This window comes from Paramisgurnus dabryanus, chromosome 20 (genome assembly GCF_030506205.2).
Source record: "Paramisgurnus dabryanus chromosome 20, PD_genome_1.1, whole genome shotgun sequence".
Lineage (NCBI taxonomy): Eukaryota > Metazoa > Chordata > Actinopteri > Cypriniformes > Cobitidae > Paramisgurnus > Paramisgurnus dabryanus.
The window spans coordinates 15,830,559-15,857,110 of NC_133356.1; the positions used below are offsets into that span (position 1 = coordinate 15,830,559).

Genomic DNA, 26,552 nt, shown 5'->3' on the forward strand with positions numbered 1-26,552 from the left:
GTCAGTTGCATGTGCTGCAGAATAATTAACAGATTGTTAATGAGAAGTGTGTGTACATTTAACAGTGTTTTGAGACTGTGTGTAGGGCATGCTATCCATTCCCAGGGTTCCATATCCCTCCCAGTGTTCAGGTCACGGTGGGAACAAAGCAAACTTTATCAGCACACTGCAATCCCACATTCCGCAGATTCTTAGCACTTGGCAACCGCATAGCATGTAGTAAGGCAAAGACGTACAGAGAGAGGGAATGGGGGAAGGGGTGGAGAGAAAGGAAAGAGGGTGAGACTAACAGAAAAAATCAAGAGATCTGGCTACGAGTCTGAAGACCTCCACCCAAACAGAGCCTCAACTTTTGGCAACGGTAACTGTGTCACTGACACCAAGTGGTTTTAGCGTTAACAGTAGTTATTACACTAAAGGATGTTAAGATGATGAGTTACGTTGATCCGGTGACAAGCAATTCGTACTACACAATCACAATTAATCAAAACATATTAGATGGTTAGTGTGAAGGTCATATTTCCAATGAGATTTCATGGTGGGCGGGGAAATTCGAAATAAAAAAGGGTTTAGTAAAAATGTTCTGTAATTTGTAAGTGGTCGCAGTTGGTAAGGACAAAAATAAGAGATTTTAATATTATCACATATAAAAAATGCTAATATTTACAACTGTCATGTCTGTCCTAAAACTGACTATCCCTTGTTGTCGTAGTCTGTCTTTATTATAGTCTCTAATTGGATCCAATCTGGCTGGGGAGTTTCACTAAGCATGGTGCTGAGTGCTCATATTGTTACTATGCTCTCCAAATGCAATACATTCACAAACAAGATAAAGTTACAGCAAGGTCACAAGGACCAGACTCACAATGTCACACATTCCACATCTTCATTTCTTTTCTTCTTCATTACACTTGTTACTCTCACTTTGCTAGTATCAAATAGATGCAAACATCAAAGGAGTCTAAGTGAACAATAAAGCAGAAACCTCAGAAATATATGACTGAATCCATAGATCCTGATGGCTGAAATTGTGTGATCTTCCTGTGAGAGCCTCTCTCGGATTTCCTCTAGATCAATGACCCCATCAAAGCATTCCTTCTCTAATGCACACTACATTTCTCAAGATTGGCAAATGCCTTTGACTGTTGCCTGTTCTGACTTTAAAAGTAGACCATTACTACTTTTATTAAACCTTGTATAAAAGTTTGTAAAAATTAATAAAAAAGAGAGGCCAATGGCTATTTGAATACTTTTCCTTCCATTGATTTTCATTTATACGCATGTGAATGCAGCAGACTGGAAATGCAAACTCCAGCAAAACAATTTTGCATTTCCCTGCGTTCCAAAGTTTATGTTTGGTGACCTGCGAATTAGTATCACGTAAGGATGTGTGACCCATAGGAGATCGACACGTCGCATACTGTACGTGACCTTTTCAGATTGATGTAGCATTAAAAGTAGTGGTGTCGCACAATCCCGTCTTGTTCAACACTGCTTTGAAAGACTATAAAAATACAAAGCTGCATACTGGAATAGATGGTATATTTTAAAGATTACCTATTGTCGATTATGTCAGTTATCGTTTCCAATGTAAATCTCTTTTCTTGGACTACAACAAACACAGAGATTTTACGTAACAGTTAACTTCCCGTGCAACCTGATCTCACAAAGTTCCGAGGGATAGACACCGAATTTTTTGCTTGTTTTCCGTGGTATTCTCACAGATCTCCAAATTTTTCCGTGGCCCTGCTACGGACTGTCTTTTTCCGTGGCATTCTCATGGATTGGATACTCAACTGCTTTTTCCTTTTTTCAAACCATTTTCGCTTCGGTTTAGGGTTAGATTTGGTGTTTGCGTTAGTATGTCACTCTAACTATTGGTTTATACTATTTTTTCTGATGTATTTTTTATATTTTCTAAACTTTAAACAATTGTCACCTGGTGTTGGGATTAGAATTGGGTTTGGGTAGGGATGTCATTTCATGTAAACCTAACCCTAAACTATAGGGAAAATAGGACAAAACAGTTGAGTAACCAATCCGTGAGAACGCCACAGAAAAGACAGTCCGTAGCAGGGCCACGGAAAAATGCGGAGATCCGTGAGAATGCCACGGAAAAATTAGAAAAAAATTCTGTGACCATCCCACGGAAATTCGTGAGATCAGGCTGTCCCATGATTGGTGTAGACAAGACCAACATTATCATAATTCATCCCACTTCGGACTCACAGCCTGTAAGTTAACTCCTGTTAGCAACCAAATCTTTCAAACATGGTAAGGAGCGTCATATTCCAGCTGACATCAGAGGTATTCAGGCCAATCACAACGTACAGATTAGCTGGCCAATCAAGGACAGAGCTTTTCAAATCCATGCGTTTCAGGAAGAGTGAAATCTGTAGCTACAAAAATGTACGGTATGTGGAGAATAATATGTTTTTTAACCATAAACCACGCGAACACATTGTATTATACCAAATGCACAAATAACATTGTTTTTTAGCAATAAAATAGGTGCTCTTTACAAACTAATTAAAAAAAAAATATTGTTTAAATGTTAAAGACAATGACTTGCCCATGATGTCATATCCGGTTTCTTAGGGGTCAGCGTACAACTTTCACATGCTGAAAGTCAAAGTTTTAAACAGGATCACACTTAGATTCTATTCTACCTCATGGCTCGAACTTTCCTTAATTTTTCTTTCCAGGAACTAAAAACTGCCTGAAGCAAAATCAGTTGGGCAGTGGCCTCTCTGACATTGCTGGAGGTCACACTCCTTTGCACTCAGCAGGCAGATAAACACAATTCCCTGATTCCAGGCACGAAACACAAAGCAAGAGAACAAGTCATCTGTGTCGCCAGTACACTGATTAACAGAAAAAGCTAACTCTCAGAGGTCAACAGGAAGTCATGCCACCCCAACACTTACAATGTACCGCCTGCTTGCGTCACTGTAGATGTTCGGGAACAGTCAACACAAAGTGATGAAATGAAGACTTCCTTAATAAGTCAAGTGCAAACCAAAAATAAAGAGTTCAATGAGAGGAAGTGTGCCATCTATGGGCACAAGATAACAAATTCAACTGCAAAACTAACACAGTGAGGGTATACATTCTGCATCTATAGCAACTAAGAGACTAAAATCGAATGTTTTTGAGCAGCAATGAAAAAGCATCCCCATATGTTGAAGGTGCGTTTGATTTGTTATTGTATTGATGGATATTATACAACTAATGTAATGTGCTGCTGTTGCACTGATGTAACAGTGAGATATGAAGGAAATGCTGGCCCACAGATTCTTGCAACTGTTCAAAGACAAAATGTTACAGCCCACATGACCAAAAAAATAGGTTTTGGAAACTTTGCATGAAATCATTGTTTTTTTTTTTTTTTCAAAAAAGCTTCACAGATTTTAGCATAATATTAGACGTCTATAGATTCACTGGCTTGAATAATCCTCAGTATTTAAGTATAATCTAACTTAACATTTTAATTTAGAATCGAGTGTAATGTAAAATTCAATTGATTCAGCGATTACAGTTAAAACAGTTCGTTCAAAACGGGGTCATTTCCTGAACAAATCTGTGCACACTTAAATTGGCCGTTTAATGTGCAGTTTATCTTTTTTGTTTTGTTAATATGAAAATATCAATTCACAAGACAGACACATAAAAAGCATACAGACTGACACTCACCAAAGTTAAAAACAAATGCGTGTGTTTCTATGAAAGATCCGTCCGATGACTGCAAGCTAACTTCGTCTTCGCAGATGTCCGTGATTTTCCCATCAGCACTTGCGTTATTAATGTCCATAAAGGTTGTCATCTTCATCTCAACCGATCCCTGCCGCCTTCGTTGTCCTTTAATCTCGTCTTCAACTTATTTACAACCGTTTCACTTGATTTAAGCAATAGATTAAAACGTGTTTGTAGAAGTTGTTTTGAGATCTACTACAAGCGCGTAACGCTACTTACGTAATTAGTAGAGAACATAGAATGCGAGCGATACAATGACCGACACAGCTGTCTACACACCTGAGATTAAAAAGGAGCTTTTTAGTTTCGTAGCGTTGCTCAATGGAGTGCACACACGGTTTTGTAGTGTACACTAAAAGGGTTTAAAGATGGTACTTTTAAGAATGGAGAGACAGCTTGACTTCTTCGTCCGAGTAAACTTGTCACCCGCTCCGGACAATCTGTCACCCTTTGACTTTTTCTATGCGGATTGCTGAGATTCGCCCCGCCCACTTTCTGTCAGCGCTGTTTCGTGCTGACCAATGAACAGGCGAAGCGCTCTCATCGATGATAGTACCACCGTATACATGTACTGAATGACCCTTTGACCGCTGTGCTTTTTATTTCTCCTTTGTAAAATTGCTGCATGTTTCTGGACATGCTTAAAGTTTAAGTTTCGTATAAATGTGTTGACGGTATGAACTGATAGGATAATTCAGAATTATGTGCATCCCTGATTCTGTACACACCTGCTTGGTTGTGTATTTTCTTTGAATATTTCTAAAACCATTTTCGTTTTTAAAAATATGTATAATCTTTACAAGTAAATATAATAAAAAATCACAAATGATAAAGTTATTTATTAATTCTATACAAATTAAATATATACAATATATATAAAAAACCCTGCATTGAGTTTGACAGAAAAGTAAATGACACAAAGGACAAAGAGGTCATGTCTTTGGGAGGACAAAAGTTGATGCCGTTTTGAATGCTCCCATAACGTTGAATATTTTGAACACAAACTGACCGCCAAGGGCAGAAAAACTGGTTATTTGGATTTAGATCATTATACAGACAATGCAGTTGGAACCTGCAAGCTGGCGTGTGTGTTGACACAATAAGCAGGAACTTGTGTACTTAAAACTGTCATGAGGGTCAAGGCTTTTCCGATTGTTCACCTTACTATAATGTACACAACAAGACAACATTTATCAGTATCTGGGCTGTCAATGTAAAATAGCTCAAGATTGACACGCACCAAACAAAGGTGTTAACCTTCCAGGAGATGTTTCTAGAGGTTCTGATCTGGTGAATTAAACCTCATTATCAGTTTAAATTGTGTGATCACATTAACTTCTTTAAAACATGCAGAATATAGACCATAATGAAAAGGTTGCATCAAGTGTCAAACAATCATTAATTTATTAAACAACATTTAATATGATAGCAAGAAAACAAACACCTTTCCCTTTTAGCATAAAAAAAGGAAATTATATGTTGTACCACTTCAGGAATGAATCGTGATTTCTGTTCTTTAAATTCAGGTATAAAACCAGTGTTATGCCTGGCCAGCAACTCTGACAGTAAGAATTAGTTTACATTTAAGTAGTGCTAAAATTTTTTATCTTTACCGTTTCAGTAGTCATACTACAATCTCATTTTACAATTTTAATTACTAATAAATATCGTACAATTATGTGATTATTTACAGAGTACCCTGCACTGTACCTTACAACAAATGACCCGTGTGATTCTATCTAAAGAATATCTACTGCCATCTAGTGGATAACAGCCAGTGCTACCACTATAATAAGCCAGACCTCCTGAGGTCCTCAAATCTGTGTAAAACTCAAATTGTTATTACGTTTAATAAAAATTAACCTTCCCATATGACATATGGATGTAGACAAACACAGATTTGCTTGTATGCGTATTTCACTATGATTGTAGAGAAAAAACTGGCTGTATCATCATGGTACATGCATGTAATCACTATGTATTCCTGTGTTCTTCTGTACATACAGGCTCAATAAAGTCTTCCCCATGGTACAGACCATAGTGGAGTTGGTCCTGCTGAGCAGCTGCCCATGCCATTTGTAAACTGCTGAAGCGAGCCGCCCAGGTCCCTTTTGGATCAACCACCACCACCCCACCCAGACCATTTACCCGCTCCTTCATATACGTGAGGGCCAGGTCACTTGCTTCCTGGGGCCTTTTCCCTAGAGAACAAGAAAAAACACAATTAACTAAGCAGTACAAGTAAAACATGACATAATAATGAGTACTGGGTAATTTTCAACCCAGCATTGTTTAAAAAAGGAACGAGCAGAACCGTTGGATTAAATTAACACTGGAAATGTTTACATATGACCCAACAATGGGTTAAAACAACCTAGCATAGGTTAAATTATAACCCAAGGGGCTTTTTGACCCACTTTTTAGAGTGTACATAAGAAACGACAGGAATATGACACTTTGTTTTTCTGTGAAACACTTTACATCTATATATTTCCAGGAAGTGCACCATACGGAAGTTGATCATGCAAATGATTAAAGTACTGTGGATTGTATTGACGTGATCTCAGGCGAGGCCAAATAAATCTTATCAACACGTTTCCCCTATCAATATACACATAGCTGAGGTAACCTACGCTGCTTTAGCAGAACACCTGTCACTGTGTCGTCACACACTTAAGACAAAAAACATGCACATTACAAATAATAAAAAACAATAAATGTCACAAACTGGCTAATTCGTCAGCTGGGGTGAAAAGAGCACCATTATATTTGTCTTAGGTTACTACTAAAATTATGAATGTTTTTAACATTTTATTCACAGAAAGGTTCTTTGAGGTGGCAGAGACAGGTTAATCTTCACTTAATGAGCACTAGGTTTCATATAACACATTGTGTCAGTCTGACTCAACATGTTTTTATTCAGACCAATAAGGTGAGCAAATGTTCACCTAAACTAGATTCGAGGTCAAACATTTTAATGAGGTCCTCAATCTCCAGTTAATGTGTAGCTGCTGTAATTCAAGCTATTTATTCACAGACTAAAGTGCTGCCAGGCAATCATTGTCTCACAGCTAATCATAAACACAGTCAAGTCTATAGGATTTACCCGTTGCTGTTATTTCAGTAAATACAGTATAGCTGATTACATTTTGCATGCACTGATTCAAGACATTTTAGTTAACCATAGTGCCAGTTTTACTTTTTGCTGCCGTAAGATATCTCTCAGTGCCATTATTGCAAAAACATTAAAAATTCATCAGTATCCTTAAATGAAGCATAGCTATTTTATCATGACATATTTTTTTAATCTGCAATCTGAGTAACTTTTATATGGACTACAGTAGTTAGATAATATATTTAGCTAAAATTGAACATGTCCTTTCCTTCTTGAGCTTCTTATCAAAGGTCTCATGCAAACAATATATTAACATGAATACATATACAAGTCAACTAACCCCATTTGTACTACAGTTGCAGTGTTTCTGCTATATACATTCAACTGTGGCGGCCCGCCACTCCTAAAACATCCCCGCCACGCCTGCGGTTGTGGATAGAAGGGATACAGCAAACGAAATCTCGTTGGATGAGCACTGTTTTATCCTAATCCTTTAACCAAACCCAACTCTAAACACAAAATTTCACACGATTGTAGGATGTATTTGTATCCAATTTAGCCAGAACCGCTGTTTTCATCCTAATAATCCTACCTCCAAATCTAATCCTTAACTTTTCGGCATTTGCTGTATCCCTTCTAGACAAAACCCACAGCGTGAAAATTATAAAAAAATACATGTTAGTTTACTGTAGCATATATTCTACATTATTTTTTTTTTTACATTTATAATCATCATGGGCGCCCCCTGCCGCCACAGCTGAAAAAAAATCCTAGAGGAAACACTGAGTTGATATAGCGGCCCCATTCTGAGACACAACATGGCACCAATAAGCTATTCTAATGTGTCAAGATATGACAATGTAAGAAAATAGTGGTCATGAAAGTGGTTGTGTTGATCTGTAACATGCCTTGCTCCATGTGGAAAAGAATGAGTCGAGCCAGGATAACCTTCATGATGGCCTCCCCATGCCCTGTGGGAGAGACGGCCCCAGTCATGTTATCTGCATAACCACCACACCCTGAGAAAAAGACGTAGAGAAAAAGACCCTGAGTGACATCTTTCCTTTACTGTACACATAAAAACATAGCAGGAGATGTAACAACCTCTCCACTTTGAAAAAAAAAAACACTTGGAAGACTGGGGTTTTCTCTTCAATTGTCACTCAATACTTAAGATTAAATAATATAATAATACATCAATAAAAAAGTGAGAAAAACTGAAACATAAAAACAAAAATATAAAAGTGATCTATTCGGTGAAAATCTAGCTAAATACAACTTAATTTTCCTGTTCTCCCAGCTCTATTTTTTTTTATCATTAACTACTTTGTACTGTATGTGGTTCTCTCCGGTTAAAATGTGTCCTGAGAGAATGTGTATGTGAAGAGTGATGCAGTTGTGTGCTGAACTGGGGATTAGATCTGTGGTTTGAATATTAACTCAGCAGGCAACAAGCTCCCATGAGCAGCTGATTATTACACACATTCTTTCATGTCCAAAGGTCAAAGTTCAGACCCTCTCACATCAACTGTGTATTAAGTGTTTTAGTCAAATTAAAGACCCTCAAACACTACAAAGAAGCATGTATAAATTAACCAACACATGGTATGAATTTACCAATACATGCTGTGTCTCCTACACGACCCTCCATTTTATTTATCAAGCCACCAGTGGATGTGGCACAGGCAGTATTTCCCTCTATATCCACGGCCACTGCGCCTACTGTTCCCATCTTGCCCCTGAAACAAACAAATGAACAAGAATTCACAAACACCTCACAATTTACTACATTCGAAGAAATAAATAAAAAATGAGTGGGGCAAACGACAACCTTTTTGTGCAACCTCTGAATTATAAAAAGTTATCAACACATAACAAACCACAATAACAACACACATAAAATCACAAAAAAAATACTGAGCCATATTTTATGCCTTATGGGAAGCCTTATTAGTCTTTTTAAAATCTTGTCCTTTGTATATTTATAAATCAAACAGGCATGAGATATATCTACAGCTCACAGTCAATTACATTATAAACATGCATAACAAGGCACAAACCAGCATCTGAAAAAATCAGTTCTTTGCCTCCAGCTCAATGTAAGGCTGTTTCTCATGCGTTCCTGTCTGTACTTGTGTGGATTTATGATAGCTAAGTTTCCCAGAATGCATTTCGCATTAACAGCAACAGAGCTGAAAACTTGCGCAATATTCAAAATATTACTTTTTCATTGTCATAAAGTGTAGTTTTAAGAGCTATTTAAGCGAAACTATAGATGTATAAAATTAAAATCTGTGCGCAGCCGCTGGCTCAGTGTCGCTGCTCTGCTGCTCGGTGTCGGAGGGACAAACATGAAATATGCCCTTTGGATATATCTAACTGGCAAGTTTTGGTCTTATCTACTTATTTCTCTTTATTATTCATATGAAGTAAAGTATTTGGTTGTATCATTTTAGCTAAGGTTAAAAGAAAGTTTATCATTTAAATTACATAAATTTTCTATACAATCTTAACGCTGTACTAAATCACTGCCTTTGTATATTTAACTGGATTTTTCGTGTGCTTATTTCATGTTGTTACAAACCTTTTGTCCTTTTTTAATAATGTTTTTTTCATATTCTATTTTGTAATAAATATATCAAAGCTAATCAGCATATGCATGTGTTGCCAAAACTACATATTTATATTTTCTGTGCTAAATACTAATGAAATGTTGCAGCATAGTTGTGACCAATAGGAACTTTAATCTATGCGGCCATAGAAAACCTTTGTATAGTATTGACTACCTGAATTGGCCGCAACCATTTCTGTCAAAGCAGCACTTTATAAGATTTTAATACATGAAAGCTTTACATTTGGCATTCCACAGGGTTGGCGCCTGGCTGCAGGTTCTCCTTCCAGCGCATTCTGGCATAGTCTGTGATGAGCGACTCTTCAGGCACTTCTGGAACACCCATGGCTCTGGCAAACTTAGAGGCCCCTTCAGCTGTCAGGCACAAGTGGCTGGTCTCCAGAGAGAAGACGTACATCCTCAGTTCAAGTATTTATCCTAACTTTTAATCTTAAAATGTTGATAACATTCCTGTATTCAGGAAATCATCAAATCATGATTCCTCTTGGATGATACCTTCTCCATGACAAGCCTAGCCAGTTGCACTGGGTTAGCCACCCTCCTGACTGCTGACACAGAACCACTGGCTAGTGTTTTTCCATCCATCACAATGGCATCCATCTCCACCTCTCCATTCACATTTAGGACTGATCCTCGACCTAAAATATTTTAAAACAAGCATTTTTTTTCTGTTTTTGGCTATATCAGGTCTGACCATCTGTGTGATAAATGAATAAATGTACTAAGACATTTGTAATTGAATGTATAAGTAATTAAGTATAAAAAAATACAAGTATACCTGCATTATATATTGGGTTGTTCTCCATCAGGGTCACAGCTTCTACCACAGCATCCATGGCACTACCACCAGCTTGGAGGATGGCATACCCCGCTCTGACCGCTTCTCTCACTCCGGCACAGGAGATTTCAGCCTTGTCTTTAGGTATATTACCAGCACCTCCATGCACTACTATAACAGGCAACATATCTGACCTTACCTGATCATTTAGTGATGAGACAAAATTAAAAGTTTTTACAAATCCAACAATTTTAAAACGTTAGCTTTTCCAAGCTTCTAAAGTTAGTGAAATACATTTATATTCAGTATAATTTTTCCAAAGTGACTTTACATCTTTAGGTCAACACAGTCATCATCTTTTGTTATGCAAGTAATGTGTTATTTTACGAATGCATATGCATATTGTTTGGTTTGATGTAAGAAACCCCAAACATTAAACGAACTTTAAAGATTTACCAAACAGAAAATAATGCAGTGCTAAACGGCTATATACATTACTCGCGTACGAAAAACAATCCTGCGGTCAGTTTAAATGAGTCAGGAACTAAGAATAATATGCGACATTTTCATGCTGAGATTTCATAAAAGGTTTAACAATATACATTTTTCTCACCAAATTCACGACAGAATAACACAAAAAGGTGCACACGGGACAATTTCGTGGATGAGGTGTCAGACAGTGTCACGTGTATAGTGGTCACGAGGGCAAGAAATCGTACGTCATTTAGCCTGCAAATAAAAACAAGCCAAAATAAAAGTCGTCTTTTCAACTCGAGATCCTTCCATTAGGGCACTACAACGGCGCCAAAAACAATGACAATGTTGCAAAAACGATGACAATGTTGCAAGCTACGACAAGGGCTATAATGAAAAAATAAAAAACAAATTTATATTACATAACCACATGTGGTTGTGTAATATCATATTTATTTTATACTTTATATTCTAAAAATATTTATTTTATATTTTCTCATTCTTTCTTATAGACATTAATTATTTTGTATTATCCTTCCCCACTATTCTCCTCACATTTAAACTTCTGATTGCGTCCTGATTTTACACAATTCTTTAGCCTACTTCTGTGCTCATGCACGAATCGGGCTTGGTGAATCTGAAAGCGTTGGCTGCTGATAGATGAGGCGCGTCACCAGCTCGCTGTGATTGGAGGGAACATGGGATGCTGTGTGCTCGTACAGCAAGCCCCCATTCTCAAATGAGAGTGCGCGTCTCCGTTTAGAGAAGGCGTGCGCGCGCTTGAGGGGCTGCGGTCCCATTGACTATTCCGTCTCCCTGACAGCGGCAGCATCAGCACCGCGGACTCGGAAAACAGAGCGCCGCACGGACTCCGCCTTTGCTCCCATCATCCCACCAAGAGTCCAAGCGCCGAGTCAGGTTCATCTCTAGCCGGAGACCAGAGACAGGACCCTCGTCGACTGACATATCCTCTGGATCAGATATGGACTACCCTTAACTGGAACTGGAGGGGAGAGGCAGGCAGGCGGGCGGGGGGTGGGGGGGAGACAGAGAGGAGAAAAAGCCGTATAGGAAGAGAAGCACAACCGTGGGTGCCCGCAACGATGAAAGGTTCGCCACGCTTGCGAGAACCGCAGATAAGCCATCGGACTATGTCCTGAAAAGCGGTTTACATAGCTGGGATTTTGTACCGATCATACGAGTCGCCAAGCAGGGGTAAAATATGTCCGCCTCGGTGGGGCCCCGCGGCGGCCCTCGCCCACCCACCGCGCAAAGCTCTCTACCCGAGCTCCCGGACCTCAGTCACCTCACCGAGGAGGAGAGGAAAATTATCATGGCTGTGATGATTCGGCAGAAGGAAGAAGAGGAGAAGGATGAGGCCATGTTAAAGTAAGGCATGATGCTTTATTGGAAGACCTTAGGAAAATAGGTTGGGATTATTTCTGTGGGTGCATTTTTTTTTTACACAGCCTACTAATAAAGCCTACACCTGTGCTCCTGTATGTGTGATGTACGTGTGTGTGTGTGGGGGGGGGGGTATGATGTGTATTGCATTTATATCTCTATCAGCCTCTGATCGTGGTGCTGTCACGGATGAGCACCGCTGTATTTGTATAACTGTATATACTGGCCTAAAATGCTTAGTTCACAGTTAGCCAGAAGTCTTTTGGGATCTAACACTATGATCTTAGTGATGGGTGCATGGAAAGATGGTCAGGTGAATGGTCACAGGTAACGTTGGTAAAGGGAGAGGGGCGTGTCTACTAAAGCTGACCAGCACTAGAAAGACTTTACACACAATTGCCTGACCTTATTATACAATACTGTACGTTCATGAACGACCCATCACTACAGTACATCCTTAAATCGCCATGAGCTTGTTTCCCACCTTACTAGTTTAGATTTACTCAGAAGCCAGGCTATGAATGACGTTTAATCACGCCACGTGCTGTCACGTTCTAATTGTATTTAATCGATTGATCGTGCTATTAAAAGAGGACATTGATTGTTATAACGCTGCATTTAACAACCGGTTTCGGGATTCTCGTCCGGTCACGACAACATTTCCACGCCTCGTCATCGTTACCGTCAGGATCCCGTTAACCCGTTCAATGAACGCCTCGTGTTAACGTCACTGACACAAGCTTGTGTAAGAGCACCAGTCATGGACATTATGTTTCTAGCGTGCATTTATTTCTCTGCCCTAAATCCACTTTGATTGTTTCACACTGTTACAGTTTCGACTACCCTGTTACCTGTACACAGAAGGTCTTTGAACCTTTTAAATCAGGACCCCTTGATGGATAAGAAAAGCAGCAGAAACCAGTGCAAACTGTGAAATTGTATTATAAAATCGAATATTTTAAGTATGTAATAACGTGAACATTGCCATACAAATAGGTTTACTGGTATTAATATAATCCCTCTAAGCATGCAAAATCATGAGATAACATTTTAATTATTATGTTAATGTAGGAACTTTACTCAATTTAAATGTATTAATATTTATTGCATTTTGTAGATGCTAAATTACATAAAAATAATATTATAATGTATTTTTATTGGATTGAATACAGTATTTGGAGGACCCCATCAGTATCACAATGGACCCTCTTTAAAAACTTTTGCAGTTAACTGATTTTCTTTCCTCAAACTCTTAAACAGTCATTCTCATGATTTGTCAGCAATCACAACGGGTTAGTTTTAAACAGAGTTTTATTTTTAATGGCTAATTGTGGTTAAAATGGCCTCTTTGTGTCTCAAATAATATTTACATTTAGCAGACACTTTAAAGTCCCTGTAAAGTCAATCCTGAAAATTGTTATGAAAGTAAAAAAGTTTAACTGTGAAGACTGTAAGCGATAGTACTGAATTACAGAGTTAGATTGGCTAGATTGTTAAAAAGTTTTACACCATTTCTGATTTTTAGGCGCGCCTGAAAGCTAGCTCAATGAACCGCTCATATGACTGCACATGGCCCCGCCCTTAACACAATCACAGGCATCCATTCAGGTTGTAGTCATATTTGAAAGTTGAGAGAGACAGTGTTACGAGATTTTTGGTTTCTGAGATATTCTGTTTCACTGGGCGGAGCCTACGTGAATATTCATATATATATATATGAATAGAGAGAGAGAGAGAGAGAGAGAGAGAGAGAGAGAGAGAGAGAGAGAGAGAGAGAGAGAGAGAGAGAGAGAATTTTAAGCTCCACCCATGAAATCCAATATCTCAGAACCCAAAATCATGTAACACAGCGAGTGGGCGTGGTTTCAGCGTTGAAAGCAAACACGCCACTAGCATTTGAGAGGGGAGAATCCTACCTTTCAAAATTTTGATAACTTATTTTATTTATTTTTTAATCAAATTTGTCTGTGTGGATAATATTATGTTACTGTGGTGTCACAAACTCAAAAAATATGTAATATCTGACTTTACAGGGACTTCAATCCAAAGTGACTAACAGTACATTCAGTCTATACATTTATTTTATAACTTCGTAATTTTTGGGATCAAACCCATGACCTTCTGTTGCTAGCTCAATGATTTACTCAATGCTATTTTTATATTTTAAATGTGAGGATTGTTTCTTGGCTTCCTGTCCACTTGCCATTTACAGGCCATCATTGTTCATATTACACTGGTGCACCTTAATATTTCAAATCAGATTTACTGTATGCACTTAAATTGGTTCACTGAGCATCTACAATCAATAACTTAACCACTACTTTTCCTTTAGTACCCATATAAAATGATCATGCACTTTGCATTTGATTTCTATTTCAGTCTTTGTGTGTGTACACGTTCGCAAAAAAGTTTCAAGATACGTTTACGAGAATGATCACTGAAGATATTTTTAGTGAGAAAACACGGGTCACCACAAAATCGTTATCTCAGTAAGAAAGACAGGTGGATTTATGGATAAGTGTATAGACAAACAACCTCTCTGGTTTGTTGTTGTCCAGTGTTGTTGTTCATTGGTGAACATTTCCTCGCTCTTAAACAGAACCTCTGTCCTGCTGTCAAAGCTAGAGGTCAGACTCACAAAGTAAACTTAATGATTTAGGCATTCAGAACTTGGAGAAACAATACTGTATGTGGTAGCTTAGGAAGAACATGTTGATTGATACTAAAAATGATAAATGTTTTGTTATGATGATGCATGTATTACTTTTAAATGATCAGGGCATAGATAGATTGTAGACATTTGTTCAGAGAAATTTACTGTGATTGTCTAACCTGTGTAAGTACCCTGTTTTACAGAGAGGAGAAGCCCATACAAGCAAAAACTGTAAACTTGGTCGGGAACAAGAAACCCCCTCAGCAGAATGACATCAGGTAAAAGACTTAAAAGTTAAAAACTCCCCTGCGTTCAGATGTAAAAAAAACTAATACACATCATAAAGGCTGGAACTTTTCCTGTATGCATCTGTCTTAAGGTCTGTTTATGTACTAAGTTGTGTATTGATCGTCATGCTGTGTTCGTTTCAGAGGAGTTGCTCTGTGCTGATGTTTTCTTGAATGAATTTTTGTCATGAATCAGATTGGATAGAAGTATTTCACAGTCACATGACTATTTTCTGCCAAACACATACTGGTATCTGTAAAACTGAATTGTAGGACTGGCAGTGCATACCCAAACTGCCCTTGTTCTTTCAGTCAAGAAGAGCAGGAGGACTGTTATATGGTTCAGGTCTCTCTCCCACTGTATGTCTCTCTCTTTCTAGTCTCTGGATGGGTCAGATGGTCTGAAAGGCTTAGGATTAGGGGGCAAGTTGGCTAAAGCACATCTGCTTTTAAGGATTTGATCACATGTGATGTCATCAACCCGTCTAAGTCCTTCCTGTCCCAGCCAGGCATAACAAAGTTATGCTGTACACCATGCACCATACACCAGAAAGCAAACATGAGTATTCCTGGTTAAATATACTAGTCAAATGCCAACTGACTTTTGGCTTAGATAGAAAGGTTGTTGATGATTGAAAATCGGATTTGGTATAGTTTGTATTTGAGGCAGCCAAAAGATCAAACAAAGATGTAATGTTCTCTTGAGTCCTACACCTCCTCCAGCCTTTGTTTTTGGCTTAGACGCAAGAACTGACAAAAATCCTTTTCAAAAAGAAGGAATATATGAATAGATAAATAATAAAATGCACAGGCATATCATACAGTAGTGGATTTTAATAGCGCCCTAGTCCATACATTAGCACCCACTGGAGAACAAGCCTTCCAAATCCATTTGCTTTTACCCACCAGCAGATCTCAGAAGGATGAGCGTGAGCTCACGGGTTGGCATGTGCTAAAGTCATGCTCCTAATGCTCCATCTCCCACTCAATTACTCTCTCACTTGTTCAGTCACTGGCCGGCTACATTACAAAGCACGTGTATATGCTAAAGTGGTTGTGGGATTGAATTGCTGCTTTTTATATAACTTCCTCAGACTGAGCTGCATAAGGGAAATGATATAGCTTAAGTGTGAATTGCATTGGCATAGTGATCACCAGGTTGGTGAACACTCTAGATGTCAATAAAGGAAGAGTAATGCTAAATAGTTGATTCTTTGGTGATACAGGATATACTGTAAACGAAGGGAATGTTACATAAACTGTGTCCCAGTTTGGGTATTTGTTTTATGCACTAAAAGCATGTACTTTGCTGGTTTTGTAGAATAGATTTAATGTTTGAATTAAAGGGACACTCCACTTTTTTTCTAAATATGCGTATTTGTTTTGTACTGTTTTGAAATCCATTCAGCCTATCTCCGAGTCTGGCGCTACCAATTTTAGCATAGCTAAGCACAATCCATTGAATCTGATTAGACCATTAGCATAGTGCCTAAAAAATAACCAAAGTGTTTCAATACTTTTCCTATTTAAAACTCGACTCTTCTGTAGTTACATCGTGTACTAAGACAGACGGAAAATTAAAAGTTGTGATTTTCTAGGCAGATATGGCTAGGACTATACTCTCATTCTGGTGTAATAATCAAGGACTTTGCTGCCGTAACATGGCTGCAGGAGGCACAATGATATTATCCAGTGCTCAAAAATAGTCCCGTGCTATTGAAAGTTACTAATGCCCTGTCCCAAATGGCACACTCCAAAGTCCACACTTTGATGACATCATGTAGTGCAGACCCTAGGGACCCTTGGCGCGAGTCCAAGAGGGTGCACCGAAGTTGTATTTCGGGACAGCCTCGAGCATCACGACGGAAATAGGAAGAGAAGTTGCCAATCAGTGTGAACTCCTCCCTTCCGTCGTCTGATTGGTCTCATTTCTCTTTTGCAAGGACTTCTGGGTTGGTAGAGTGCGCGAAGCCTGCTGCAGTGCGGGCTTCACCGAAGACTGTTGAGCGCCCCTTGGAGTGTAAAAATGACAGATGGGACACCCTACGGACTCGTAGACTATGCACAATTTAAGGCCACGAGACCGAAAGTCCACATGAAGTGCGGCATTTGGGACAGGGCCTGTGGGGATTTTTGGCTGCTGCGTAATATCATTGCGCCTCCTGCAGCTATGTTACGGCAGCAAAGTCCTCGATTATTACCCCATAATGAGAGTATAGTTCCTAGCCATATCTGCCTAGAAAATCACAACTTTTAATTTCTGTCGGTCTTCTAAGTACACGGTGTAACTTCAGAAAAGTTATAAGTTAAGTAAGTCAAGTTTTTAATAGGAAAAGATTGAAACTTTTTGGTTATTTTTTTGCGCAATGCTAATGGTCTAATCAGATTCAATGGATTGTGCTAAGCTAAGCTAAAAGTGGTAGCACCAGACCCGGAGATCAGCTGAATGGATTCCAAAATGGTAAAAATCCAATATTTAACTCTAGGGAGCTGGAAAATGAGCATATTTTAAAAAAAAGTGGAGTGTCCCTTTAATATCTGCTAGATACATTACCTTATGATTTATTATTGCTTATTTTTAGGTTCATACTACACCTTTAAAAACTGCTGCCACAAATCTAGCTGGAAAAAGACAAAAAAATCAAATTTAGTGAGAAATGTGACCCTGCCTTTGAAAACCAGGTGGATGCTGCACATTAGTGGTGGTTGAGGAGAATTCTTTATTCATATGTAAAGTGCTGCAGAAAAGCGCTATATAAATGTAATGAATTATAAAGATTGAAGTTAAAGTAAAATCAATGACTAAATCAAACTTTGATGCTCCAAATCTCACTGTTACAATGTTAGAAATGATGTATATCCTCTTTGTAATATAGCAAGAATGCAGATTACCTAAATAGATACCAATCACAATGCTTAAAGTACAATGCATTATATAATGGGCGCTCTGAAACAAATGTTTGGCTATTTTAATTAAATGTATGAACAGGCCCACATAAACATGTCAGCATATCCCATTTAGAGTTGCACGCTGTTCTGAGGTGTGTGTGAACGCTGTTTCTTCACAACACGAAGAGTGGGGAGTCCATCTGTTCCTCCAGTTGGTTAGTTGTGTTAGGACACACACACATTTCCTCATCAACAAAAATATGCAGTCAAGCCGACAGGGACCCCTAACCACGCACTGCACTAATACACCCATCCATGCCCTGTGATATCAGCGACCGGGGGTGAACCGCAGGCTGTTTTGATTACAAATGTTTTGGTGGATAATGGCTTTGCTAGGGAATCAAGACCTTTTAACACAGAAACACACAGCGAAGTAAGGGGAATTACTGCCAGCATCTGTCATCGCATTGCTTGGGAGTATGTTGGGAGCTGTTTATACTGTACACACACACACACACACACACACACACACACACACACACACAGGGCACTACTGTACCACAGGGTCCATGGGCACTCTTTTACAACTAACATTATGTCCTAGTCAGGTGTGATACGACAGGTTTCAGCCACAAATGCTGTTTGGCATGATGTGCTTTTAGCTGATTTAAAAATAATTCATATGTGTACATGAAGTTTACGTTTTGAAGATGGGTGGGGCTACACAGCACATAACTAAGATGAACAAAACGTAATCAATGTCACAATTGGTTTAAAACTCAAATTTACATGAAAGTTTTCAGTGCTTGTTGCTTCAGTGTGTCGACTCATGCCTGGTTAGGACCCTTGTTAGGTTATGTGACATCAAGCAAAAACTCTCCTGACATGCTGGCTCTGCTCATGGCATAGGTTGGGAAAGACTAACTCAGCTGGAGGCGTGAAAGGCGTTGTATGCCCTACAAAAATATTCGGAAATGGGAAAACAACATTATGAGTCATTGTTTAGCACATCTATCTTATATTCAGGAAGCCACGCACGCTGATGAAGTTGGTGGTTTCCAGATCGACATCATGTCATGATCATTACTGCCAACCGTTCTGTGAGAATTTGTAGCGTGTGTAGGCATGCTGGGACACTAACTATGCCCAACACCTCCACTTATCTATTTAAGCTTGTTCGCTAAGTTTGTATGTTATCAAATGAATTGAACTGCCATTTAGAGGTGCAAGAAAATACTTATACATGTGAGTATCACAATATTTTGTTGAGCAATACTGTATTGATTTTTAAAAATGCAATATAGATTTTTTTTAACGATTCATGGCAGTTGTTTCGATTGGGGTTTACATCCCGACCACTAGATAGCATTCTTCTTGTCATTGAACTTAAACAGTCAATGGAAGAAGTAGTAGCATAGGGGTGCGCCATATTTTTATTTATTCTTTTGCTAAGGTTTGAATATGGTGATGTGTTATCAATGACAACTTTCCTTAAATTATATACTATTATATAGGAAATATCCTAATATATCAACACACTTTACAGTATTGCAACATATTACAGCGCAACACCTGTATTGTTATGCGTCCCGTACGGCAATAAAATAAATAAATTTCTTTGGTTTTAAATGTATGTGAAATACATTTGGTAGAAAGTAAAGCCTAAAATATTTTTGAATTTGAAAATATATTTAGCTTTAACCTATATATATATATATATATATATATATATATATAAACATATATTTCAAAATGTATTTTAGGGACAAAAAATACATTTCTAATTTTACAACCCATATGGCAAAAAAATTATATATTTTCCTTGCCAAAATATTAAAGTTTGTATAAAATGTACAAAGCGGAAAGCATGATAAAATTTATAAAATGTAAAGTTTGTAGAAAATGTAAGTATAAAATAATGAATTTAAATGAATAAAATATAAAATTACAATTATACTTTTGTAGTTGAAAATTTATTTAATTTTTATTTTTTCGTTTGTAACATTTTTGTAACGTTTTTCTTCCAAGGCAACATGAATATAAATACTTTAAAATATATTAATTTTTAAAATATATTTCAAAATATACAAAAAATTGTCAAAAATATATGAATGAAATTTTTTTGCAAACATGTTTCAAAATATATTTTAGTACATATATTTATTTATTTTTTAAGGTTATTAAAACCTGTTGCGAAAAGGATTTAAGTGTGCAGACATCTTTATTTTCATTGACTACTTTATTGTCTGGCACCTTATTGATCGTGAGTGCGGTGTTACTCTTCTAGTACATATATTTTTGACAATTTTTTGTATATTTTTAAATATATTTAAAATTATGTTTAACCTCCTAAGACCCAAGCTTTGGTTTGTCTTTTTTCAGATTTCTATCAGCTTTTGGGGTTAGAAAGAACCAATAAATATAATAACCAAATATCTTTCTTTGAACATGAATCAGTGTAATTGTCCACGTTTGTGTACAACAGGTTCCAGTTACACAGAATTAAGTATTATGGTGCAAACAACTGTATTAAAAATGTGATGTCCACCATGTATGTGGACACACCAGGTCTTAGGAGGTCAAAATATATTTTTGCCGTATGTGGTATCGTATAGCAAGATTCATGCAGATACACAGCCCTATTCTGCCATTGAAGGGTATATGGTAAAACAAAAAAATAATATTTTAGTGTTGCATATCATGTAAAAGTGATACAATGTATACATGGTATTTACTGTACCTGTAGATGCTCAGTTGACATATTGGCTTTGAAGATTCAGTGTACATAGATAAAGTGAATATAGATATATTATAAGCATTGTGGCTGTGAAGAGCCGTCAGCTTCCAGTACGTCCTCTCATAACTGTCATCGTCTTCTGTCGGATGTAAAGTTTTAATTAGCTAACTCTTCACTTAATCTGTCAGTCAGGCAGTGAAGTGTAGCCCCAACACCTGGAGCTTCAGTTACACAGCACTCCCATGGAGAAATCTTCTCTAGTCACCATTCTTTCCTCAGCAGAGTGTCACTTTCCTTAGGCATCATCAGTTTTACTCCTGAGCTGGACAAAAAGCTGTGGCTCTGTGTTCATTTTGCACCAATGACTTCTTTAATCGCCCAGAGAGAAGATGTGTGTGTGCATCCATGCATTTGTTGAAAACAGCAAAAAAAGGAGATATTGCATGGTCTGACTTGAATGTAGCATCATTGGTGTGTGAGGTACCAATTGTTGGCCTTCGGGTCTTTTAGATATAAAGGTTTTATGATGACCCTTATGCCTTGGAATACAAAGAGAGTTTCAGATCTCAGTTTGTCTATTTATAGACGTGTTTTGTCTTAATGACATGGCTGCCATCCGTGTGAATAGGCATATGGTGTTTTTTTCTTTTTTCTTTGCTTATTTTCGCTCGGCCTCATGGGACGGCTCCATCTGAGAGTGGATTCTGTCAGAGAATTACAGTGGATCTGAGCTGCTCTGCTATTGAATAGTGTCCATTCCAGCCTACACACATTACTTGTGCTCTACTGCCCCAGTACACATTGAGGAACAAAGGGTCTATAAAGAAACATTAAATACACTCAAACACATAGACATTGTTTAGTGATTTGTCCGCTATCCTTTAAATAGGGGCACACAATATATCGCAATTATCTAAATATTAAATGTGCATATGCAATTGTTTGCAGTAACTGAATGTTTTATGGCAGTTATATATTGACATTTTTTTTTTGTCGTTGTATATAGCAGAGAGAATGGCACATGACAGTAGGAAGATGATCAGCTATTAGAAAGAATGTAAAACATTAATTTATTAATTATATTTTGTAATCCTAAAGCATTATCATATTGCATATTGAATATGATAATGCTGGCAAATGCTTGTTGCCTGATCTGCCAAGTTGTACGGGACAACGTCAAGTTTTCAATATTGTGCAGCACTACTTTAAATGTACTTAATAGCATTGAAAGTGGAATCGTCATGATTATTATTATCATGCAAGAAGTAAATGTTCACAAATGTCTCATTAAAAATGTCCCAACAGACCCCCAACAAGAATTCCTCTGAATAAGATCACAAGGTCTTAGCAGCCTTATTGTTCCACTTACGCGTACAAGTGACCATCTAATGCATCTCTTGAACTTTAGATTTCATTTGTCTTTCAGGCACATTTAAGTGTCAGAGCATCCAGCAGTGGAACAGCCGTGACGTCCCTCCCATATCTTCTTTCCTGTTTCTCAGCACTAGCAGGAGAAAATGTCATTAGCGAGGCCTGGAGGCTCCTCCTGCCTGCTCGCAGACTCGCTCTTTCTCTGTAATGTCCTCTTTCTGCTCCATAGGGTTAGAGCTGGGACTCATGGGATAGCTTGGGTGACAACCAAACTCGGGGAGGAGGCTTTGGGAAGTGGGTTGTTCTTAGGGGCTGGTAATCATGGCATCAGATATCCAGGGAACACTCCTGAGCTCATAAGACTTTATTTAGATGCACACCTAGATTTTTTTGGTCTACTTTCTTAGTATTTTGTATTGTGTTCAGACACTAATGTTGAATCTTTTTTGAATCTGTATGATTTTACTTTTAGTTTTGACTCTTGTGATTCTTTAAAAAAAAATCATACCTAGACGTTTGTTAAAATGACAGACAAACCTGACCAAACAGAAAAATGGTGCATGGTAGCAAGTGACATGATGCACTGCAGTATGCTATGATTGATGCATATTATATGCTGCAAATGAACAACACAATAATGGAAGTTAAAAGCAAACTGTGCCCAGCATTATAGTTTACAATTATGTGAAGATACTGTAGAACCTAAACACTGCCTTGCAAAACTCTATTACCCAATAGTACCAATAATCTTTATGCAAAATCGCTTATCAGTTACATTATAAACGATTTTGTCTCTTTCAATGAGGTCGTTAGGAGGCGTGTCTAAATCTGATTGTAATAAACCATTGAGTACCGTCCACTCCAGTAACTGACAAGAGACGGGTGACGTGAACTCCCCTGCTTTGTTCTCATTGGTAGTCGCTCCCAAAAGTCGCTGATAATTTGCATAAAGTTAAACTTTTCTCAAATTTGTCACGCGACTGGACACGCCCCATCCATTCGCCAACGGTCACTGTCACTTCTGAAGTTGATAAGCTTTAATTGAAATCAATGAGATTATGTCACTACTGCTAGTAGCTGGTAGTCTGAATGCAGTTTGCATTTTTTTGTTAATATTTGAAGAATTTGGTTACAAAACGTGTTAAACAAACTTTTAAAAATAATTAGTTACCGCCAAAATCAGTATCGTATCAGGTCAGTCTTAAAAAGTCAATTCTTAATTTTACACAAAATCCGATATCCATCGTGTTATTCTGTCATCTTTTCTCCCCTTTTTCCAAACTGTGACAAACACCAGTCCTCCTTCTCTGCAGAATGCAATAAATGGCAGCCTGGATTCTTATGAAAAACTTTCCATTAATTCACACGAAGTTAACGAAAATCAAGTAGTACCACAACTATGGTCCGTGTATTTTTTGGTCATTTGATATCCTATCTGAAATAAAATAACGAGAAACGAAAAATGGCTCGTGTTTCGGTTTTTCGTTTAATTTAAAAAACAAAAACCTAGATTACAGCTCAATTTTTCATTTTTTATTTGTGGTATAAAAATCAGTTAATGGTAATGCGGAGTAAAAAAAAAATGCTGCTTTACGTCGGAAACTTTAAGAATTTGACAGCACCCTGCGGACTCTTATTCTGCCTGACAGACAAAATCCAGGCCATGGTTTGGCCAAACAGATGAAAGGGGCGTGTCTGCCGACCACTGCTGTAAATGAAATATAGAAACCATGAACTGATTTGTATACCAAAAAAAAAAAATGAAAAATTGAGCCGTAATCTATTTTTTTTATTTGTTAAATTAAACGGAAAAAGAAACACGAGCCATTTTTCGTTTCTTGTAATTTGATTTCAGATAGGATATCAAATGACCAAAAGATACACGGACCAACTATTTATAGCTGATCGCTGTCAAAAAAGTTCAGCGACGACGTCCCAAGGATGATAGCAGCAATGGCAGTGTTCTTAATATGACAAAGTAAGTGTTTTGAGTGATGCCATTAATGTTTTTTTAATCTGTGTATACCCATATTCAATTAAAATATATAACTTAGCAAAGATGAATGCACATTTATATATTGATTCAATAGATTTATAGCATTTTATAAATAAATATTTGAAAATCAAGTTATGGATTTGAATTTTAATGTTATTATAACCTAAATATGCTATGTGACAGTTTGTCAAGATTATAGAAAACACATTTTTACCCAAATTAGTCAAAATGGATTTATTGCGTTTTGGAATCAAACTCTTCATTTATTTGTTATATTTACATTTATGCATTTGGCAGACGCTTCTATCCCAAGTAACTTAAAGTGCATTACAAAGTATACATTTTTATCAGTATTTAAACGGATGGCCTTTTGCACTGCGACACAATGCTCTACCATCGAACAATACAGGAGCACTTATTTGAAAGTAGAATGCGGTTGTCACTCATTCAAATTACTGAACGGGCGTGTAAAACAGAATCAAGCACTCAAAGGAGAAGTAACAACAGAATTTGCTGCAGTTTGTACAGTGAAAACAAGAAATTGTGAGTCCTTTGACAAGCATTATGTATTCTGCATAAGTTTGTTCTGTATGATTTTGTGTTGTGTTCATTGGCACGGGATTCGGCTCAAACTGGCTGTTGCTTGAACTTCCTATGATGCAGACTGGTGCTTCATGTGTTTGTGTGTATTTGCACAGCTTGTGTTTACGTGTGTATGCATGTGTGTGTTCAGCATCATGCTATAGCCTGTTGTGTGTTTAATGCTGAGTCTTCGCTGGGCTGTGTTGGTCCTGTAGATGCACAGCTAGGCCATATGGACACCTTTATCAGAAGAGCCCAGCATTCACCACTCCACTTCTACCACCACTGCAAATATTCTCCATCTGTTTTATCCTCCCACCTCTCTCTCTCCCTCTCTTTTTCTCTCACCCCCCTGCATCCCTTCATCTCACACCCCCCTCCCTCTGACTCCCACTTTAATCTATTTGTAAAAGGGTAATTCACAGCAGGGTAAAAATAGACATCATCTTATATACACCCTAATTAATGACAAGTCTCTATTTTGCCGCGGGGTTTTACAGGCCAACAGGTTTTTTAAAGGGGTCATATGATGTTGCTAATAGAACATTATTTTGTGTAATGCAATGTGGTTAATGTTTCAAAAAACACATTATTTTCCACATACCCTACATTATTGCTGCACTTCTATGCCCTGCCTTTCTAAAACATGTAGATTTTTACAAAGCTCATCATTCTGAAAAGCAAGGTTTGCTCTGATTGGCCAGCTATACAGTGCATTGTGGATACACCTTGGTACTTTCACACTCACAATTAAAGGTAATTTATTTGAAAATGAATGTTTTGCCATCATTAACTTATATTTCTATTTCTCGTTGCTATTTATTGTACCTTCCTGTCTACTAAAAACTCATGTTCACGTTTATTATTGCATAACCGCACTTTAAAAATTTCCATATCTCCTTTCTGTTCACCTTCCCTCTGCACTCTCACACTCGTGGATTTTAAACTCGGCTCCATTCATTATTAAAGGTCCGCTGTCTGAACGGCACAGAGTTGCTGCCGTCACCAGGGGGTTTTGGGAAATGATATTGTCCTAGTGGCACTGTACAAGTCCACCACTCAGCTATACATGAGAAAGCCAGTTGTTCTTGGAGTGGAAGCATCCAGAAAAAAATCAGCATTTTTGGTTATTATAGTCATTTGTTTGGACTGTTCTCTTATATACAGTATTTCAGTACAGCTATGCTGCTATAATGACATTACATAATAGTTCACAGGGTTTCCTGCAGAAAATTTGTTAGGTAAGGTGGTAGGGTTGGGCGGGTGGGTCGGGGCATAGGGCGTGGCAATCAAAGGGGCGGGGCATATGCGTCATAATGAAAATTAAAATATTTTAATAAAATAAATAAATAAAATATTTATTTTTAAAACACTCAAATAAAACTTAATTTTGAAAAAAACTATGACAAAAAAATGAACACATACTAGATTATTAATGAATTAAATGTTTTACCTCTAATGGGAATAGCTGCGTGATGAAGTGAAACTAGGGTTAATAAACACAAACCAAAGCAGATGTTGTAGAAAGTCTGGTGAACGATGATAGATAGCGCAAAAATTGTAAAAACGGATTATTTCCCACTATTTATTACATTATCTTAAAGCAGTGTAAATAATGCACATAAATAAAATGAGCAAGAGCGCTCAACAATTATATCTCATCAACAGGCACGTGAAACCTAGCTAGCAGGTTGCTCAAACAACAAAATCACCAGCTAACTTACTTTAAAATTAGAAGAACTATAGACTAATACAATAACAGGCTTAAATAAACCCAAAACATAAGTCCACTTACAGTTCTCACGGACATGTGTTTTATAAACTGGCTATCCTCCAGACATGACGGACCACGTCTTTCTCATTTCGGCCGTGTGGCGCGCG

At 37.7% G+C, this 26,552-nt stretch overlaps 2 protein-coding genes and 1 long non-coding RNA gene across 24 annotated transcripts in view; 1 reads left to right on the top strand and 2 right to left on the bottom strand.

Moving 5' to 3' along the window:
• The window catches only part of LOC135786992 (uncharacterized), a 47,406-nt gene extending 43,210 nt beyond the window's left edge, over nucleotides 1–4,196 (bottom strand). For both annotated transcript variants that reach the window (XR_010547020.2, XR_010547019.2), the window contains exon 1: nucleotides 3,694–4,196. This is a non-coding gene — a long non-coding RNA (uncharacterized lncRNA). The remainder of the gene's footprint in view (nucleotides 1–3,693) is intronic.
• A 939-nt stretch (nucleotides 4,197–5,135) lies between these two features.
• On the bottom strand, nucleotides 5,136–11,001 carry asrgl1 (asparaginase and isoaspartyl peptidase 1). Its single transcript, XM_065296655.1, has 7 exons — nucleotides 10,892–11,001; nucleotides 10,279–10,477; nucleotides 9,996–10,138; nucleotides 9,722–9,876; nucleotides 8,486–8,607; nucleotides 7,777–7,887; nucleotides 5,136–5,954 (listed from the first exon to the last, which is right to left on the bottom strand). Exons 2-7 carry the CDS (start codon nucleotides 10,463–10,465, stop codon nucleotides 5,728–5,730), a joined length of 945 nt encoding a protein of 314 aa, XP_065152727.1. The 5' UTR covers nucleotides 10,466–10,477; nucleotides 10,892–11,001; the 3' UTR covers nucleotides 5,136–5,727.
• Nucleotides 11,002–11,475: 474 nt separating this feature from the next.
• The window catches only part of rims1a (regulating synaptic membrane exocytosis 1a), an 81,038-nt gene continuing 65,961 nt past the window's right edge, over nucleotides 11,476–26,552 (top strand). For 10 of the 21 annotated variants that reach the window (XM_065296662.2, XM_065296668.2, XM_065296664.2 and 7 more), the window contains exons 1-2: nucleotides 11,479–12,141; nucleotides 15,013–15,087. In XM_065296662.2, the coding sequence (XP_065152734.1) occupies nucleotides 11,975–12,141; nucleotides 15,013–15,087 (242 nt within the window). In that variant the 5' untranslated portion in view covers nucleotides 11,479–11,974. Of the gene's footprint in view, nucleotides 12,142–15,012; nucleotides 15,088–26,552 lie in introns of all 21 variants that reach the window. The other 11 variants (XM_065296656.2, XM_065296660.2, XM_065296666.2 and 8 more) reach the window with 4 other exon arrangements.

What these genes read in the sequence shown, in the direction of transcription:
- asrgl1 (XM_065296655.1), bottom strand. Translation starts at nt 10,465, where the DNA reads ATGTTGCCTGTTATAGTAGTGCATGGAGGTGCTGGTAATATACCTAAA. An exon ending in CAACCCAATATATAATGCAG is followed by an intron (nt 10,139 to 10,278) that starts GTATACTTGTAT and finishes AAAATATTTTAG; the next exon opens with GTCGAGGATCAGTCCTAAAT. An exon ending in TCTTTTCCACATGGAGCAAG is followed by an intron (nt 5,955 to 7,776) that starts GCATGTTACAGA and finishes CTTGTTCTCTAG; the next exon opens with GGAAAAGGCCCCAGGAAGCA.